The sequence below is a fragment of the Acanthopagrus latus genome, chromosome 5 (genome assembly GCF_904848185.1).
Source record: "Acanthopagrus latus isolate v.2019 chromosome 5, fAcaLat1.1, whole genome shotgun sequence".
Classification (NCBI taxonomy): Eukaryota; Metazoa; Chordata; class Actinopteri; order Spariformes; family Sparidae; genus Acanthopagrus; species Acanthopagrus latus.
The window spans coordinates 87279-107500 of NC_051043.1; the positions used below are offsets into that span (position 1 = coordinate 87279).

The window sequence follows — 20222 nt, forward strand, 5'->3', positions numbered from 1 at the left end:
GAATAAATGGCTTCCCTTAACCTCTAGAAATCCAGTGGGTTGTCACAGACAGTCCCATGTCAGCTCATATATCACCATGGTAACCCAGATGCCAGAGGACGCTGGCGTGAATATCGTTGCTTCTCAATCCTTAGCAAAACTGCTTTTTTCTGTTGGAAAAAGAAAATCAAGTTGTCCCTAGTTGTCCAAGCTCTGGGGCTGTGCTATTAACTTGGAAGTCTGCACTCCTGAACAATTGGCTCCATGGACTCACCTTTCTTTGCTGATCAGCTGTTAGCCCCACTGATCAGCTGTTAGCCTAGCAACGCTAACTTTCAAACCAAGTACTCAATACTCTGTGGGCTGTCCATCATTGCAACGCTGGTCCTCCCTCCACCATGACCTCTGCCACCTGGCTCCTTTGTCATTCTCCTCTGCTGCTGTGGTCTCCCCCGGCTTGCGGCGAAGTTGAATGGTCACTGCTCCGCCATTGCTGGTGGCATCCTTAGGTGTTCAGTGAAGGAGCTCCTGGACCTCTGCTGTCACTTAACCCCAAGCTCCATTGCTGGGATTGGATCTCTTGGTCTCCTGCGCCGTCCACTGTGTGATCAGGGCCTCCAGATGCAAGTTTGTTTATACAGGTTAGCAGCAGTCAGTCGTGCATTTGCAAAGCACCCGGAAACAGAGAACCGCTGATGGAAGCAGTTATCTGTCATGGCAGCACCCATAGAAAACAAAGAAAAAACGGGTGAATACAGACGGTGCTATTCCCTGGTGCTGACCTTGGTGCTAGTGTTCCCCCTGTGCTGACTGACAGGCACTCCATTTAATGTTTGTTTTGTTTGTTTGTTTGTTTGTTTACCACCTCCTGGACTGGAGGAAGGGTAGCAGCACAGCGGCTGCCGCAGGACAGGCAGTAGTCAAGGGAGAAAATGAAACAACGAAAATGTAGCTGAATTTATCTACAATTCAGTTTAGTTAGTTTTATTTTGTTCATGCACCTGCACCTTTCATGTAATATATCGCCAATTTCTGACTGGAAGAGATTATTCCTGTTTTTTAATTTGAATTTCTTAAAAGGTGCATGCTTGTCTGCAATAGAATTACATGTTTTTATAAAAAGCCTAGGCCAAGGATCAGGAATTTATCATTGTAAACCCAACAAATATATTTGTTCAGAGAAGTGTTTCTTTTGCCGGTGATGCATGGTTTGGATCATTGTAACTTTGTGGCACAGATGTATGCCATTTGACAGTGGTCACTGAAGTGGAGAGAAAACCACAGCTAGATTTACACCCATCAGGCTTAACATCATGAAAACCTGCCTTACATTGTTTTGGTCCCCCTTTTGCTGCCAAAACAGCCCTAACCCATGGAGGCATGGACTTCACTAGACCCCTGAAGGTGTGCAGTGGTATCTGGCACCAAGATGTTAGCAGTATACCCTCCATGGCCTCCATGGATCAGACTTGTTTGTCCAGCACATCCCACAGATGCTTGATTGGATTGAGATCTGGGGGATTTGGAGGCCAAGTCAACACCTCAACGTGTTGTTGTGCTCCTCAGACCATTCCTGAACCATTTTTGCTTTGTGGCACAGCACATTACTCCCTGTAGTCTGCACAGTGCAATAGGTCTGTACAAACTCATTTCAACACCAATATTTATTATCTATATTTAAAATCTGTATATAAAAAATTGTTGCTCACTTTTGCACTATATCATGTAAATATGTACATACATCAATTCTTTTTTTCCTTCCTTTTTAATTATTTTGTCTATTTTGCTATTGCTCTGTTCTTGTAATATTCTGCTGTTTAGACAAATTTCCCCGTCTGCGGGACATTAAATGATTTCTGATTCTGATTCTGATTATCCCTCTGAAAGAAGCCATAGCCATCAGGAAATACCGTCTCCATTAAAAAAGTGTATATGGTCTAAAAAAATGCTTTAGCTAGGGAGTCGGTGTCAAAGTAACATCCACGTGGATGGCAGGACCCAAGGTTTCCCAGCAGAACATTGCCCGAAGAATCACACTGCCACCACCGGCTTTGCTCCGTCCCATAGTGCACCCTGGTTCCATGTGGACGCACACTCACCCGCACAATGTAAAAGAAAACGTGATTCATCACACCAGGCCACCTTCTTCCATTTCTCCATGGTTGATTTAAGATGCTCAGGTGCCCAATTGTTGGCGCTGGGGTTCAGGGGACTGGTCTGCAGCTATGCAGCCCCATACACAACAAACTGCGATGCATTATGTATTCTGACACCCTTCTACCAGAACCAGCATTAACTTCTTTTGCAATTTGAGCAACAGTGGCTCGTCTGTTGGATCGGACCACATGGGCCAGCCTTCGCTCCATATGTGCATTGATGAGCCTTGTCCAGCCATGATCATTTGCCGGTTCACCACTGTTACTTACTTGGACCATTTTTGGGCTCAAAATTTGTCTGCTGGAACTGTAATGGTCTGAATTAGCCTATCAAACTTCAAAAAGTGCTTCATCATCTTCAACAATAAGGAGGCTGTATTGTTTTCCTTCAAGAGATATATCTTAACTACATATATACACACACACACACACACATCAAAATCATACAGTATCTCATTGTATAACAAATGTGTTGGTCTAATTTAAGAAACCATTTATTATAAGGAGAAACCAAATAGGATTATGTTCAATAAAATCACTATAAATTCAAACATAAAATAATTTAAGCAAATCAATGTCACCATGTAGTCACTATGTCCTACCTGATACTAGAAGTCATTATGATAGTACTACACAGAGGTTTAAAAAATAATTCAAAAAAGTGAATGTGGTGTTTTAAGATGGTATACAATAAAACAAGTGTTCAACCCCCACTAATTTTCTCAACTCACAAACTGAGGGAAGGTTTTTTACAAGTTCACGGTCTTTATTTTGTTTTTAGAGGATAAAAAAAACAGCTTTTCATTAAATATTGTGTAAATAAGGAAAACCAAAATGACAAAATAGTTAGCTAAAAAGCTAACGGTCGCTGTGCGGAGTGAAATACCTTTTTCATGCAGTCACTACTGTTCAAGGAAAGCATTTCACCATTTCACACTGCCTTTATAGCACAAATATAATTATCTATCATGAATATCACAATTATGTTTTGTGACAAGGAATATTTTGTAAGAGGTTTATATTTTGGAACTTATATATCTTTGGTAATGTCATTTATCAACATATATGTCAATAATAAGCCATTAATAAAAGCAACTGTTACTCCTTCAGAAAGACACTTTCTACCAACAAATGTTCTTTTATCAACAAAAAAGGGTGTCTCAGGCCATCGGTTTGGTAGGTAATGCTAATACTGTATACACCTAAGTGACTGGTAAGATCCCATAAAACACTTATTTTGCTAAACAAAAAAAAAATTAAAAAAATCTAAAAATAAAGGTACAACAGGGCAACACATGTAAGGGCTCAGAAAATCAGACAGGTTGGATGATCATTACTTGTTGAACCAAAGGCCAGAGCCATGAGAATAAAACCCACATCGTAATAAAAATAGTTTCTCAATTAAATGAGTGGTGCGTTGATGCATGCAACTCAAGCTGTTCTCATTGTTGGCTTATTACTGACTTTAAAAAGCATTAGTAAATATTATTTAGCATTAACAAAGCGTACTTTGTAAAAATATTCCTCATTGGAAAGTAGTACCATAATTTATTATGCAAGTAGCAACTGGATTTATCAGACTGACTAATTTTAATTAAATAGTGTAAATGAGGCATCTAAAGGCGTCACAGAGGTGAACATTCTGGTTATGTGACCTAATGTTTCTCATTTCAGGAACAATATGCTCAGTCAGGAATTAGGATATTTGTATGGCAGCTGGATAGCTGACAAACCTTACAATATCAGCAGCTTAATATCAGTAGCTAATAGCCAATAGATATAGATCTAGTAGTCTAGGTAATTTTTCATAAAAGCATGAAACTTGGTACAGCTGTAGTCTAGGGTCCTGAACATTTTCAGAGATGGAGCCATCACACAAACGCCTCATGGCAGCCACTATTGCTATGAGGGGGCTGCCCATTCATGTGAACAGTTAATGCTGAATTCACTGACACAGTGAAAAGGAAACTAAAGACCATATAGCAGTTGGAACATAGCAGTCAACATGCTGCTTAACATGTTGACCTATGAGTACTCAGTAATCATGGGTCTTCAAACTGGACCTTCATTTTTATCTCAACTTCACACCTGTAAAGATTTCATCATGTATTCACAGACAGACATATTTGGAGCAGCTGTGGATCAGGGATAGAGCCAGAATTTTGTTACTGGAAGGTCACTGGTTCAGTTCCCCTGGTCTGCATGTCAAAGTGTCTTTGGGCAAGATACTGAACCCCAAACTGCTCCTGATGTGCTGGTCAGCACGTTGCATGGCAGCCACCACCATCAGTGTATGAAGTTATGTATTACTACTACTACTGTTAATAGAAAATGTAATGTATCACCTGGCAAAGTGATCCAAACGCACTTTGTGGCTGGTTCCTACTACAGTAGGTGTCACCAAGACCACATTTTGCCATGGTGACACACACAAAGATGCACATGTACACATGGACTCCCAAGATGAAATATAACCATCCACATTTTTAGTAATCACAGTATCTGAAAACCTTTAAATTATAAATCTAATATTCAATTCAATATCCAATACAGTATGAACCTGGCATCTAAGCTGAAAGCAACTATAAAGAACTTTTATTTGTTATTCTTTGTTGATTCTGGCTCCTGTGAAGAAGTGGGTGAAATATTTCCCAAGGTCTGAAAGATCTTGGTCTGGCTAAAACTAATGATTATTTTCAACAGGTCTGTGAATAGGCCAGCCCCCTCCCTCACTGTTTCTTTGATTTGCACCTGACATCTTTTGGGGGATCAACAGTAAAACCAGCACCTTGGTACAGCCCCCACTGTCCACAATAGTTCACTTGCTTAGTGAAAGTCGCTTCTCTAATGTCATCTGTTCAATTGCACCATTCACTTAACAACAGGTGTGATCCCATTGATGGTCTCCAGTTTTACCTGACCTCGTGTACACCTGTAAAGTTCTATGACTGCATCTTGTTGATGTTGACCAAAGGGTTCTTTTTAGTTGATAAAGTCATATTTGGGGAAAGCAGTAGCCTAGTCCCTGGACTGGCAGTGCTCCCTCCCTCCGCCATTAACACAACTGAGGTGCCCATGAGGAAGGCACTTGAACCCAACTGCTCCAGTGGCTGGCAGATCAGGTTGTAGTTGTACATCACAGCTTCCAGGTGAGAATGGGTAACTGTTTTAATGTGATCAAGGCATTCCTGAAAAAGAGAGCTTGCTCTCAGTGAAACTCGGCTAAATACATTAAGGTTAAAAAAAATAAAGAAAGAAAGAAAAAAAAATATATATATATATCTACGTATATATATCTATATCTATAGATATATATATCTATAGATATATATATCTATAGATATAGATCTCTCTCTCTCTCTCTCTCTCTCTCTATATATATATATATATATATATATATATATATATAAATAAAAATAGTGTTATACTAATTTCAGTCGTTATAAAAGGATTAAGCTTTTATAACTTTTCACAACATTCAAGCATGAACCTAGGTTCACAGATACTATTTCCTTCTCACAATGCCCAAAAACAAAACTACGATAAATCTTGAAAGTGCCCCTTTCGTCGTAATCATGCATTTACACAAAGGTTTGACTCATATACATTCACAAATAAAGCCTAGGTTGCATTTTGTCCAGAGTTTCACTTTAACTGTTCAACTGAGCAATTAATGATGTAGTATGGTATTATTGTAATCCTTGACCATCAAAACATAGAGGTAGACATTGTCTTTTCTGTGTTATCGTGTTTGATTCAGGATGCATGACTTAAATAAAAACCCTCAGTTATGGTGGAAAGTAAAATGGCCACCATAATGTGTTGACGTGATGGCGTCATCTCTGAAAATGTCAAGGGCCCCAAACTGTAGAGCTGTACCAACTGTCATGCTTCTATGAATAACCCATAATTTCCACTGGATACATGTCCGCTGCGTTATGGCTTCGATCCAGTTTTGCTCCGCTGTCTGCCATCCAGCAACCCCCACCAGTTGAGTCTACCATGGTGCAGCATGGCTGACAGCTGGTGTCGCGAGGCCGAGGAGTTCCTACAATAATCACATGATCACTCGCAACTGCAGTTATAGGTCTGTGTTATAAAAACAACAACAGGAAGTGTTCCCGACCAAAGGATTAGCAGAAGAGCTTGTGTTTGTCGCTTTTTTAGATTTGTGTGCTGGTGTCAACATGGAGTGTTTTATTTTGAAAAGTAACCAGATGTTATATTGTTATTTCGGTGCTTGACTTCCTCTGTGCTAAATTCAGCTGAATTGCTGCGCCATGCTCCAGCATCGGCCAGATATAGATGTCCTGTGTATCTTTTCCAGATGGCTCTGGACTGCCTGTGCTGGGACGGAGCAGATACCCAGCGCAGCGGACCTGGTGGAAATTAACACAGACTAAAGTGAAACCTATCAGCTCCGCTGGCGTGGCGGAGATGAAACGCAGTGGAGATCATATACAGTGGAAATCAGAGGTAAGTGAAAAATTCTCCTCAAATTTGGCCCCATCTACTATCCGGACTACACATAGCTATATCATTTTTGACTCGTTTAGCTCTAGTTGTATCATTTCCAGCAAGTTTTGCTCTGGCATTATTGTTAACCATCCAACATGAGTCCTCTATTTGTCTTGACGAATGTAATAAAAATGGTTGTCCTCACCCACCCTACTAGCGCAGCCCAAGTAGCAGATACACTGTAGGTTCTGATTCATTCACAGTCATAGTTATCACCATCTGAATATAGAAAAAAAAAGTAAAGGAAATCAGAATTTAATGGCCAAGTTTTCAGTACACCAATACAATCACATACCTTTTCAAGAGGAAAATCCAAGTAAGTGGTGCTTTGTGACGGCGAGAACTGTCCTGAGTTACAATAAATCAAGAGAAATTACAGGGTAAAAACACAAAATGTCTCAACAGCTCGGCTCCACTGGAATGCATTGCAAAGTCTTTGGTCACATAAAGATATGTGACAGGACTGCTGCTGCTGCCATTTATGCTGCTGAGAGGTTTGACCGAATAGAGTCCTCTCGTAACTGACGGTGCTTCCCAGTGTCATGCTCTTCACTTTGTGTGCGACGCTCAATGGTAATCCTGTAGTTTTTTCTGTCAAGGAATGAATCACATTGAGGGGAAAAAAAAAAAAAATCTCAATCCATTTGCTCTTCACAATTATTGCTTTATCACAAAATCTTGTTCGCAAAAATATTTGACAGTTATGGAGCAGCAGCTATTACAGAATTTTAGTTCTTATTTGTTAGAGAAAATCATTACTTTTTTGTGTTAAATGACTCAATCTGTGCATGTGCTGTACTTTCATGAACAGCCATGTACAGGTTTTATTTTGTTTTGATTTTTGATTGCGATAAACAGTTTAAGAGACATGTGGACATCTTGTGCTGTCAATTCCAAATAAAAGATTTAGATAGGATATGATAAGGGTTAACTGAAGCTAAATCTCTGTGATTTGCTTAGTTGCTGTGATGCATCTGCATCACTGGTTCGATTAATATGTGATGAAAACCAACACAATAGATGAACTATGAAAACAAGACCTGAAAAGCCATTGACTTTTACTGTCAATCAAGCTGTTTAAACAGCTTTATGTAACGTTTTATAACCCTAAAATATCAGCTTCAAAATCATTCTGATGGTACAGTTTCTATTAATAGGATGAGTGCTGTCTCTGTAACTACCTCTCTGTGACTCAGTCACTCAGAGGCTGTAAGTCTTTGAGTAGGAGGGTAGGTAGACCAGTTTAATTGACAGCTGAGTCCACCAATTGTACTTGACAGACATCACTTGAATGTGATAGTATCAGCATATATGAGAAGATAAATATCATTTATTGTTACCTGAAAAAGTAGAATGCGATAAGCATTGCAGATCCTAGAACAGCCCCCACTATAACTCCAGTTAAAGCTGATACTCCTAGTCCACCTGTTTGAAAGCGCAGTCATTGGTTTACATGTATTCCACCATACATATTGCAAATAACACAGAAAGAAGTCAAAGTTTTCATGTTTGACTGGACATCAGTGTTAATTTACATGACTTGGCTGGTTTCTCTGCATGTGCTTTATATCTTCCCTTCAGGGTGAAGTGGTCAGTGTTGAAGGTAGGCAGCAGCTGAAAAGTTCCATTAACACCAAAGTAGTTGGCCACCACCTATAAGACCATGTACCATATTATCATTCTGTTGAATTTCAACAAGCACATTTGTCAACTTCTGCCTGTGAAGCTAGCTCAATCTCAGTGTTGGACCTAAGGTTTTTACCTTACCTCATACGTTCCTGCCTCAACATTTGTCATAGTCATCAAAGAGAAATCCCCATTTCTGTCACCATTGTCATCCATGGACACCTGGCCTGCGATGCCTGTCCACCACCACCATGAAAACAATAAGAATATCAATTAGGCATCACTTTTTGTCCAGCTGATAGTAAACTGATAGCTTGCTAACGTTAACTCTAATGGCTAGTACACACAGTTTTATCCTGAGACACATATATATATATATATATATATATATATATATATATATATATGGCCTGACCGACCTCAACCTTTTAGATTGGTATCTGAGTACCCCTGGTCTAGAACAACCATGATCTGACTTTTTGTGGGCTACTGGTTGTAACGGTGTGGCAGTCATTACTGATTCACTGTAAGCAGTTAGCAGCACTTTACCTTCAAAAGTTCGGTTCCACATACGTGAGGTGATCTCTGTTCCATTCCTCTTACTGTGGCCATTTTTCATTGCTTCATGCAAGGCGATGGCATACAGCAAAATGGCATCATGGAATCCCTCAACAAACATGTTGACCTGAAAAGGAACATATAGTCATAAAGAGGAAGTGATTGTACAGTAGGTGCCACCTTACCACTTGAATTACACTGCATATTGTAACATGCATATCATTAGTGGTAGTAGTCATCTGACTACTACTATAATTAGTAGTAGCAGAAGTGGTAGTGGTACCAGTGACAAATGTGGTAGTGAAAGTAATTTCTAGTAGCAGTAGCAGTAGGGGTAGCTGTACTACTATAATATTTGTTATCAGGAATTAAAATTTTTTAATTTATTTTTTCATTTGTGACATGTGATTTTGTTGGTTGGAGGGTGATAGATAAAAGGGTTTATTGCTGCATCAGCAATCTTTTTATCATTTAAGTGGCTGACTTTTCACTGTTCAACTCTGCAGCTAAATATAGTATCCACTGTGCTCCTCTTTATAGCTGTTGCCACATGTTGCTTTCAGTAGTTTTCACTAGTCATTAATAGCAGGTGAAATGAGCTGTAGATAACTAGCATTTTTCTAATATTTGACAACAGGGCAAACATGTAATTTGCTGTTGTCTTCTTGCTTGTGTCAGGGGTACTGAAAACATCTCTCTAGCAGTTCTTCAGTCAGTCTTTTGTAGTCAAACAGGACCAACAGTCATACTCTCATTGAAGATCACCTCAGTTAAAATGATCTTGCTGATCTTTACTTAGAATCTCCAGAATTTGGATCAAGTAGCTGTTGAAAAAAAAGGTTTAAAGGTTAGATCTGTGTTAACCATAGTCAATATTAATGGCCCATTCATAGATGAGACATTTTTTTCAAAATCAAAAAGATCATGAAGCTTTCTTATGAGTATTACTGTATTTTAGGTGGTCAAATAAACTAACTACTCTTGAAATGAAGACAAAAGCAATTCAAAGTGGGAAATACAAGCTACAGGAATGACTGATTCCATCAGATCGACATCAGACAGCCTCCTAATTGACCCTGGGTAGAAAAAAACATATTCAGAAAGCTTTGTAGGGAACTACCTCTGGCAATAATTCATTTTCACCTTTCACCTGGATTTGGTTGGGAAACAACAAGGCTTATATCATAATTTTATTTAGAGCTGTTTGTTTCCATGCAAATGTTTTAGGACTAGATCTATATGTTAAAAAAAAAAAAAAAAAAACCTTCACGATGATTGCACAGTGTTGCTTAAGTCTGTATATATGTTTGTCAGTGTGCAATGTAATTATAATGAAACAGACTTTGTATCAATAAAGATTTTATTTTCCTGTATAATGGGGGTAAGAATACCTTCACGTGTGAGCAGCATTAAATAAGGCCCCCTGCTCTGCTTTGCATTGCTTGAGGATGTTGCCATTAAGCAATTTAAGTGAGAGCTAGTTTTAAGGGATAATTACTTTGTATGTTAGATTGCCCAACCTACATTTTCAATGCCTCCTGTGCCCGTGATAAGATGTTTACATGGTGGAGAAAATAATAGAGATGGACTGACATACGTACACTTCCGCAGTCTTCGCAGTCAAGGAACCCAGCTTTTTTGAAGGACATTTTCATTTCCATGGAGAAGTTTTCAAACTCAGGCTTGACTGTCTTGAGTAGTGTCACAGTGTTCAGAGAAGCATAAGCTTGTCTCGCATCGTTGTCATATTCATCCCCTCTCTTCCACGAGCCATTGCCTGAAGTTATATTTTAGAGGGACAGAACACGCTGAATTTACAAATGTTGTAGTGAAAAATTTGTGTTTAAAATCTATTTGTTTTAAATATTAACCCTTAAAGCTATACCTCAGTACATTTACAGTAAAGCATGACTGCTGAGCTAATGTGTAGTCCTTACAGAATGAAGGCCTTCAGAACAACAGCAAACAAAAAAAAAGTCATGGATAAAATGGCAAAGCAGCAAACAAAACATCATATATACAGGCAGCTAGGAAACAAACTCAAAAGAACCCTGCACAGTTTCTACCTCTAAATTAGTGTTTCCCTATGAACTAGTTATCCATCCATGGCATTTGTGGGTTGGGAATGTCAGTGGGTATATAGAATTTGACTTTCATGCCACATTTTAATACAAAACATGTTGGAAAATATGTGTATTTCCAAAGCAGATGCAGAGCATGTGGAGTCTTGTTTGTACCTGCCTGATATATGTACAAATGCACTCTACTGTTAACTCTGGTTTGATCTCTAACCCTTGAGAGAAATATTTTGGAATGATGATGGAAAAATAGTTTGAAAACTGTGTAAAATATAGATGAAAACAAAACACAATCAATTGCAAAAGTTTAGTGAAGTGTCTCTGAGTCTGTAAGTGCTCTATTGTAGGCCATGTTGTGGATGACTTATAACCTTCATCAAAACATATACAGTATTTTCTTTGTATTGATTTCAATGAATATGTCAATAAGGATTTACAAATTTCTCTTTGTTTCATTTATGATTTATACTGCATTCAAACGTTTTGGAAATCACAGTCGTAAGAGAGAAACAGCACAACAACAGGGCTACAATTTAAACATTGTTGTTACCCCATATACACTCTCAGTCTCTTATGTCTTTTTCTTCGAGAGCCTAAATAGACACAGTATCATAGTCCAACTCTTCAGATTCATGAAGTATTAAAAAAACAATAGGGCTAGGACAGCACCCATCCTTGTAGTTACCTAACAACACACTGTTCAAAGGCAAGCCAACAGGATACTGTTGGGTACAGGATAACTGACAAATCCCATGTCACTTTTTTTTCTTTATGTTGTATTGTTAGTATGTATGTGGAAGGTATGTGTCTGAGGGCACTTCACACTCAGTCATTATCATGTCCCAGGTCACAGGTTGTCATTTTTCATTCACATCAGAGACCAAAACAACAGAAAATCTGGTACTGTTTAACTATATTAGGACTGCTCTGTGGCTGAAGAGCGATAAGGTTTTTCATACATAAAGCCTTCAGAAAATGTATGATAATTCAAAGAGTAGCTTTTTAAACCTGATCAAATCATGGTTTGAGTGTTAATTTTGTTGCACAAAACCTTAGAACTGGCTTTAAATAAACAAAGATTAACTTTTAAAGACAAACTTTTTAACTCCCAAAAAATAAAAATCTAAATTAAATGTAATTCTGTTGCCCCAAATCTTTAAACCTCAATTTAATGTGTGGCCCAGTATTAACTTTAAACTTACACTTGAGGAGGTTTAACATGGCTGTCTCTTTGAAATAACTGCGCAAAATAATCAAATTAGTTTGATGATGCTGCTGAATTTTTATCAAGATACCAGAACAGGAAGATTGGAAAGGCAGTTGGACAGAGAAGCGGAAGAGATGCAGCTGGTTGTGTCTTTAACAATAGAGCACTTCAATTGCGAATTGATTTTATTCATATATCTTAATATTATAATATAATACAATAATATAATGACAATATTGTATTATCAATAATATAAAAATATGTTATATTTTAATCTGAGTATCATTTGTACATTGATTAAACTTGGGTTGACTTTCTTTTACATGAATAACCTTTGCTTTACTAAGCAGAGATACATTTCTACGTGTGGAGTTCTGCTTAATTTTAAATTTAGATGCACTCATTTTAAACCATCCATCCATCCATCCATCCATCCATCTTCTTCCGCTTTATCCGGTACCGGGTCGCGGGGGTAGCTGTCTGAGAAGGGACACCCAGACTTCCCTCACCCCAGACACTTCCTCCAGCTCTTCTGGGAGGATCCCAAGGCGTTCCCAGGCCAGCTGGGCGACATAGTCGCTCCAGCGTGTCCTGGGTCTTCCCCGGGGTCTCCTCCCAGCGGGACATGCCAGGAACACCTCCCGAGGAAGGCGTCCCGGGGGCATCCGAAACTGATGCCCGAGCCACCTCAACGGGCTCCTCTCGATGTGGAGGTGCAAGGGCTCTACTCCGAGCTCCTCCCGGGTGACAGAGCTCCTCACCCTATCTCTAAGGGAACGCCCTGCCACCCTGCGGAGGAAACTCATTTCAGCCGCTTGTATCCGGGATCTTATTCTTTCGGTCATGACCCAAAGTTCATGACCATAGGTGAGGGTAGGAACATAGATTGACCGGTAAATCGAGAGCTTCGCCTTTCGACTCAGCTCTCTCTTCACCACGACAGACCGGTATAACGACCGCATTACTGCGGCCGCTGCACCGATCCGCCTGTCAATCTCACGCTCCATGCTTCCCTCACTCGTGAACAAGACCCCAAGATACTCCTTGAACTCCTCCACCTGAGGCAGTAGCTCTCCCCAAACCCGGAGGGGACAAGCCACCTTTTTCCGGTCGAGAACCATGGCCTCGGATTTGGAGGTGCTGATTCTCATCCCAGATGCTTCACACTCGGCTGCAAACCGCCCCAGGACATGCTGGAGGTCCCGGCCCAAAGGAGCCAACAAGATCACATCATCCGCGAAAAACAGAGATGAAATCCTGTGGCTCCCGAACCAGATCCCCTCCGGCCCGTGGCTGCGCCTAGAAATTCTGTCCATGAAAATAATGAACAGAACCGGTGACAAAGGGCAGCCCTGCCGGAGTCCAACATGCACTGGGAACAGGTCTGACTTACTGCCGGCAATGCGAACCAAGCTCCTGCTCCGCTCGTACAGGGACCGTACGGCCCTTAACAGAGGGCCCCCGACCCCGTACTCTCGGAGCACCTCCCACAGAATGCCATGAGGGACACAGTCGAATGCCTTCTCCAAGTCCACAAAACACATGTGGACTGGTTGGGCAAACTCCCATGAACCCTCGAGCACCCTGCGGAGGGTATGGAGCTGGTCCAGCGTTCCGCGGCCCGGACGAAAACCGCATTGTTCCTCCTGGATCCGAGGTTCGACTATCGGCCGAATTCTCCTCTCCAGTACCCTGGAATAGACTTTCCCAGGGAGGCTGAGGAGTGTGATCCCCCGATAGTTGGAACACACCCTCCGGTCCCCCTTTTTAAATAGGGGGACACCACCCCGGTCTGCCAGTCCAGAGGCACTGTCCCCGACTGCCATGCAATGTTGCAGAGACGTGTCAACCAAGACAGCCCTACAACATCCAGAGACTTGAGGTACTCAGGGCGGATCTCATCCACCCCCGGTGCTTTGCCACCGAGGAGCTTCCCAACTACCTCAGTGACTTCGGCTTGGGTGATGAATGAGTCAACCCCTGAGTCCTCAGCCCCTGCTTCCTCTATGGAAGACATGTCAGTGGGATTGAGGAGATCCTCGAAGTATTCCTTCCACCGCCCGACAATATCCCCAGTCGAGGTCAACAGATCCCCACCCCCACCATAAAGAGTGTTGGTGGAGAACTGCTTCCCCCTCCTGAGGCGCCGGATGGTTTGCCAGAATTTCCTCGAGGCTGACCGATAGTCCTCCTCCATGGCCTCTCCGAACTTTTCCCAGACCCGAGTTTTTGCTTCCGCAACTGCCCGTGCTGCCGCCCGCCTGGCCCGCCGGTACCCGTCAGCTGCTTCAGGAGTCCCCCGGGCCAACCAGGCCCGGTAGGACTCCTTCTTCAGCTTGACAGCATCCCTTACTTCCAGAGTCCACCACCGGGTTCAGGGATTGCCGCCACGACAGGCACCGGAGACCCTACGGCCACAGCTCCGGACAGCCGCATCAACAATAGAAGTGGAGAACATGGTCCATTCGGACTCAATGTCCCCAGCCTCCCTCGGGATCAGGTCCAAGCTCTCCCGGAGGTGGGAGTTAAAGACCTCTTTGACAGAGGGTTCTGCCAGACGTTCCCAGCAGACCCTCACAATAACTTTGGGTCTGCCAGGTCTGTCCAGCTTCCTCCACTGCCAATGGATCCGACTCACCACCAGGTAGTGATCAGTTGACAGCTCAGCCCCTCTCTTCACCCGAGTGTCCAAGACATACGGCCGGAGGCCAGATGACACGACCACAAAGTCGATCATTGACCTCCGGCCTAGGGTGTCCTGGTGCCATGTGCACATATGGACACCCTTATGCTTGAACATGGTGTTCGTTATGGACAAACCGTGACTAGCACAGAAGTCCAATAACAAAACACCACTCTGGTTCAGATCGGGGAGGCCGTTCCTCCCAATCACACCCCTCCAGGTAACACTGTCGCTGCCCACGTGAGCGTTGAAGTCCCCCAGAAGAACGACGGAGTCCCTGGTTGGTGCACTCTCCAGTACCCCTCCCAGGGACTCCAAGAAGGCCGGGTACTCTACACTGCTGTTTGGCCCATAAGCCGAAACAACAGTGAGAGACCTATCCCCGACCCGAAGGCGCAGGGAAATGACCCTCTCGTTCACTGGGGTAAACTCCAACACATGGCGGCTGAGCCGAGGAGCTATAAGCAAGCCCACACCAGTTCGCCGCCTCTCACCGCGGGCAACTCCAGAATAGAAGAGAGTCCAGCCTCTCTCAAGGAGTTCAGTTCCAGAGCCCAGACTGTGCGTAGAGGAGAGCCCGACTATCTCTAGTCGGTGCCGCTCAACCTCTCGCACCAGCTCAGGCTCTTTCCCCCCCAGTGAGGTGACATTCCATGTCCCCCCACCGCCACCCAAATCACACCGCACCTGCCCCTTCTGGACCCTCCTGCGAGTGGTGAGCCCACAGGAGGGCGGGCCCACATCGCTCCTTCGGGCTGGGCCACCAGGCGCTCGCCTGCGAGCCCCAACCCCAGGCCTGGCTCCAGGGTGGGGCCCCGGTGACGTCGATCCGGGCGACGTACGCGCCCTCATTTACCTCATTTTAAACCTAGTTTTACTAAACTCTGATTAGAGCTATCTAAGACTAAATCTATCCATGTTAGTGAAACCCAGCCTTTGATGTTCATCATTATTTGGCCATCAATTACTTTGTAAAAAAAACAAAAAAAAACAAAAAAACAAAAAAAAAAAAAACACCCATTTAAAAGTAATGTGACATTAATATTACCATAAGAAGAGGCATTGAAGAGTTCAACATTAAAGAAGATGTAATTGCCATTGGTCAGCCTTCGTCTGTGTGCAGCCAGCATGATCTCTCGTATGTTGTTTGCTCCCATGCACATGATCACCACTGCAGGAAAGTGACACACATACAAATGCAGTTTTAGTAATCAAAGACAGCATTTTGTATAAATAAAAGAAATTAGTCAATCTGTATTCTGTCTCAGTGTCATAATCACATTAAAACTGTATATTTTCACTGATCACTTATCTTGTTGAAGAATGTAGAATGAAAGTGTAACTGTCAAGGAACGCATGAATACAAGGGTTTGTTTGATATTAGAAAAGGTATATGTCAACATGCTTTGAGCAAATAAAATGACCAATTTTCTTTTAAATTAATAGCCTCAATGATGTGCCACTTCAAGGTAGAAACACCAGTATGTAATAACTAACAGCTGACTAGAGTTACAGCCTCACGGTTGTATGCAACCAGTGAAGTTGCAATTTACATTCATGTGTGTCCATGTATTAAGGACATAGAGGTATTAAGTGTGTTTTTTGGAAAAATATAAGTTTGTATTCTAATGACATTATAACAATAGTGATGGTACATTTTATGCACAGCGTCTCCCAAGGACACTTCACATTTCAGCTTAAGACAGTCAAAACATAGTAAAGAAAAAAACAATAAAAACATCAACACAAGAAAGCAAACATCATCAAGATATACACTATAGATAAAACACAATCATAATATGCATATTACAAAGCCCTGGGAAAGGCCAGTCTTCACAGGTGAGTTTAAGTTGTGACTCAAAGGAAGTAGCACATTTGTACTGATGCAATCCCAGAGGGAGAGCAATCCAGGGAGTTGGGCCAGCCACACTGAAGGTTGTGTCACCCATGGTGCAAAGTCGGGAGGGAGGAAGTGAGAGATGATGGGCATTGGAGGAGCAAAGTAAGTGGGCAAGGAAGTGCGGATGTACAGAGTGGGAAAGATAAGGAAGTAGTCTTTTGTGAAAAAAACTAAACTTTGCTAAATGTGGCTCGGGAGGTAATAAAGATAGTCTTGGTTTTATCCTGATTAAGCTTGAGGTAGCTTTAGGTACTCCAAGTGTTAATTTTATGTAAGATGGCAATGAGATTTGGTAGTGGTAGAGTGTTTGATGGTTTAGTATGTATGTATAGTTGTGTGCAATCAGTATAACAATAGATATTCAGACTGTAGAAATATATGTATAAATAATAAAGAGTAAAGCCCCCAAAAATTCAGACCTGTGGGGAACCATGGGATAAAGAAGATGTAAGACAGTAAGATCAAGGAAAAAACATATAGTGATGTACCCAGAGTCAGCAGCTTGGAGTAGGAATTTGTAACCTTGGTAATGGCAGTCTCTACACTGTGTTTTCCCTGAAACCTGATTGAAAATCCTCCCATAAGTTGTTAGTTGACATATGAGCCTAGAGCCGTCTGGCAACAGCTCACTCAAGACGTTTTTTTTTACAAGGAATGGGAGATTGGAGATTGGTCGGAAATTGGTGCAATCCTCTAAGTCACTTCCAGATTGTTTTTAGAGTAAGGGTAATGGCAGCTATTTTTAGACTGAATGGAGCAAAAACAAATGAGAGAGATGAATCTATTATCTTTGTCAGCAGGGTGCAGGGCACAGGTAGACAATTTTGTATGAGGAGTGGGCATGGGGTCAGGATGACATGTGGTAGTCCTGGATTTCAAGTGACTAATTCACTAACTAACCACTCATCAATAGGGAAGGAAGCAGAGAAACAGCTAAGTGTAGTAGGGTGGGAGGAGATGAAAACATGAAGTTGAGTGGAAATACTATTCTGCAGCTGTTGGTGGATCAAGTGAATTTTGCCTACAAAGAAGTCTGTGTAGTCTCAGCACAGTTTAGTAGAGGCAGTCAGATGATATTGTTTAGCTGGCTGAATAAGCTTATTTACGGTGAAAAGGGGGGGATCTGAGGTTTCCTTGACCGTTCATAATCATGGTAAAGTAGTATGTGGTTTTCCCTTGTTAAGGGCTTCCTTACATGTCAGTTAAACCAGATTTCCTGCTGACACATACAGGTTGGCAATAAACAGCCTTCATTTTGCTAAGATCTGTACACTTTGGTCACACCAGATCACCAGGAGTTACAGAGCCAGTTTGAGCCAGCAAATTTTAGAGTAAGAGATTCAAAAGAGGAATGTTGTCGTAGAGAAACAGTAATGATTTCATTTGTTCATCAGTGAAGCACTGAAAGACCACCTTCCCATCCGGTTATGCGTGGCTTGTTGTTATATGCAAACCCTGAGAGTAGGGGTGTCACGATTCTTCAAATCCTCAATTCAATTACATTTTCGATTCTAAGGTGATGGTTTGATTCAATTCTTGATTTTTACAGTTATTTTTTTTTAAGCACATTATTAGACTATTATTAGACTAGACTTTTATGCAATATAATATCTGACCTTTGTTCGCAATGTACCACATGTACATTGTCAAATTTAAAACATTTATTAACAAAATAATGTAATGATAACGTATATCTTCAGTCACTTGGAAACAAAATTACCTGCCATCTAGTTTCTGCGGAGCTTGTGGCTTTTTTGTCAACAATGTAACTCAATGGAAAACCCGAAAGCTTCCGCACCGGCAACTTCAGTGAAAGAGGAGGGGATTCAAGTTCTGTCTATGGGTCTCCTGCATCTGCAATTGCCATTGTTGTAAGAGTGGTGTCGCCCCTTTCAGGAATAGGGCAGTGCGTGAGGTGTGTGTACGTAAGGTGTGAGTGGGCGAGCAAGAGTGAGGGAGTGTGCGTACGTGCATACAATAAATGAATGGGAGAGGAAGGAGAAGCGAAAGGAGTAGCAGTCGTAGCAACAGCAATAAAGTGTACAATATAGGCTGCAGTTTGACTGTGAATAAAGGCGACGGCTCCTCAAGATACAGCAAAGCTCCCTGGTATTATTTCCTGACAAGCTTGACACGTGAAAGTGATTCACCCCTAAGGTAAACACAAACTTCGGCCCAGGAGGAAATCATCTCCACTGTGCCTCCCGACCATGGTCCGGGAGCCAAACAGGAATGCTGTATCACCATTATATCGTTTGGCTGGCTGTAGCTGTACCCTTACCTGAGAGATTAACTAAATTCACTGTTGTGTATTAATTAGGTAGCTGCCAAGTTTCAGTTAAACATGGAAAATCAATGCAGTGCTCTGAAATCACACATTTATAAAGGGTGCTTTGTTATTTAAAGGTCTAATGTTAATTAGAAGGGTTCATACTCACAGCCATGATAGCGTCTTGTCAGTCAAGAATAACTTGTAAAATAGTACAGTTGTTGAGATGATAAATAGTAATCCAGCGATCAGTAAGAGTTGAGGGTTTAAAATTTGTTTAAAAGTACAACAATGTCCAAGTGTGCACAGCAATGTCTATGTGCATAAAATCAGTAAGACTGATGTAACAAATCTTAAACCTGGTTTAGAAGTGTAGTAAGTAAGTGAAGTATCCAGGATTGAAAAAGGTGTGATTGGGATTAGGACTGAAAAAATTTATAAACAAGATAAAATGTATCAGGTATGATTCCAGTGAATAATTTTGGTTGTGGTTTACAACACAGCTCAGTGAAAACATTGCAAGTCATGATGAAGTTATTAGCTTGGTATTAACAATGGGTATATCTCGGTAACATTAGACTAAAGTTTATTAACAGGGTAAAGTGTCAAAAACACAGACTTGTTTCTATATCTGCCCCTGTATTTTGATTGTATTTATACTTGAATGTTACCGCTTCTATGATGATATAATAGCGCCTCTGGAATGAATAAAGTTATCTGTCTATCTATTTGTCTATCTGTCTGTCTCTGTAATAATACAGTAATGAGGTGGTTACAAAAATCTGTTAACTGAGGCCCCGTCCCCACGTACAAAGGGATTCACTAAAACAAAGCTTTTTCTTCCTTACACACATAAAGGGCATTACATGTTGCTGAAAACATGGCTTCTGGAAAAATCCAGCTAGGATGAAGGTATTCAGAAGAGCATATTTCAGTGTTTATGTTTGGATTGGCAGATATAAAAATTTTTAGAAACAATGACGCTGTCATGCAAGTTTATCAGTGTTTGTGGCATCACTAATAAATGTAAACTCAGAGTATTTGTCTAGGGTACTTGACCATGGAGTATTTCCGTTTGTACGATGATGGCTGCTATATTGATGATTTTTGTATGAGACACAAATGGACATGATGACACAATGGAAAACAAAGACAAAAATGGTTGCTTCCAATGATTTGCTTACAAATTATCCAATAAGATTCTGTGAAGAGCAGTCACTGCTTCCTGCCTTGCTCATAATAGTTTCT

The 20222-nt window shown here is 41.4% G+C and overlaps 1 protein-coding gene across 1 annotated transcript in view; it reads right to left on the reverse strand.

Moving 5' to 3' along the window:
* Positions 1-6892: 6892 nt before the first annotated feature.
* Positions 6893-20222, reverse strand: part of npr3 (natriuretic peptide receptor 3) — a 27333-nt gene continuing 14003 nt past the window's right edge. The window contains exons 2-8 of the mRNA XM_037096911.1: positions 15854-15976; positions 10439-10614; positions 8829-8964; positions 8421-8515; positions 8189-8306; positions 7994-8078; positions 6893-7244 (exon numbers count right to left, since the gene is read on the reverse strand). Of these exons, the coding sequence (XP_036952806.1) occupies positions 7133-7244; positions 7994-8078; positions 8189-8306; positions 8421-8515; positions 8829-8964; positions 10439-10614; positions 15854-15976 (845 nt within the window). The 3' untranslated portion in view covers positions 6893-7132. The remainder of the gene's footprint in view (positions 7245-7993; positions 8079-8188; positions 8307-8420; positions 8516-8828; positions 8965-10438; positions 10615-15853; positions 15977-20222) is intronic.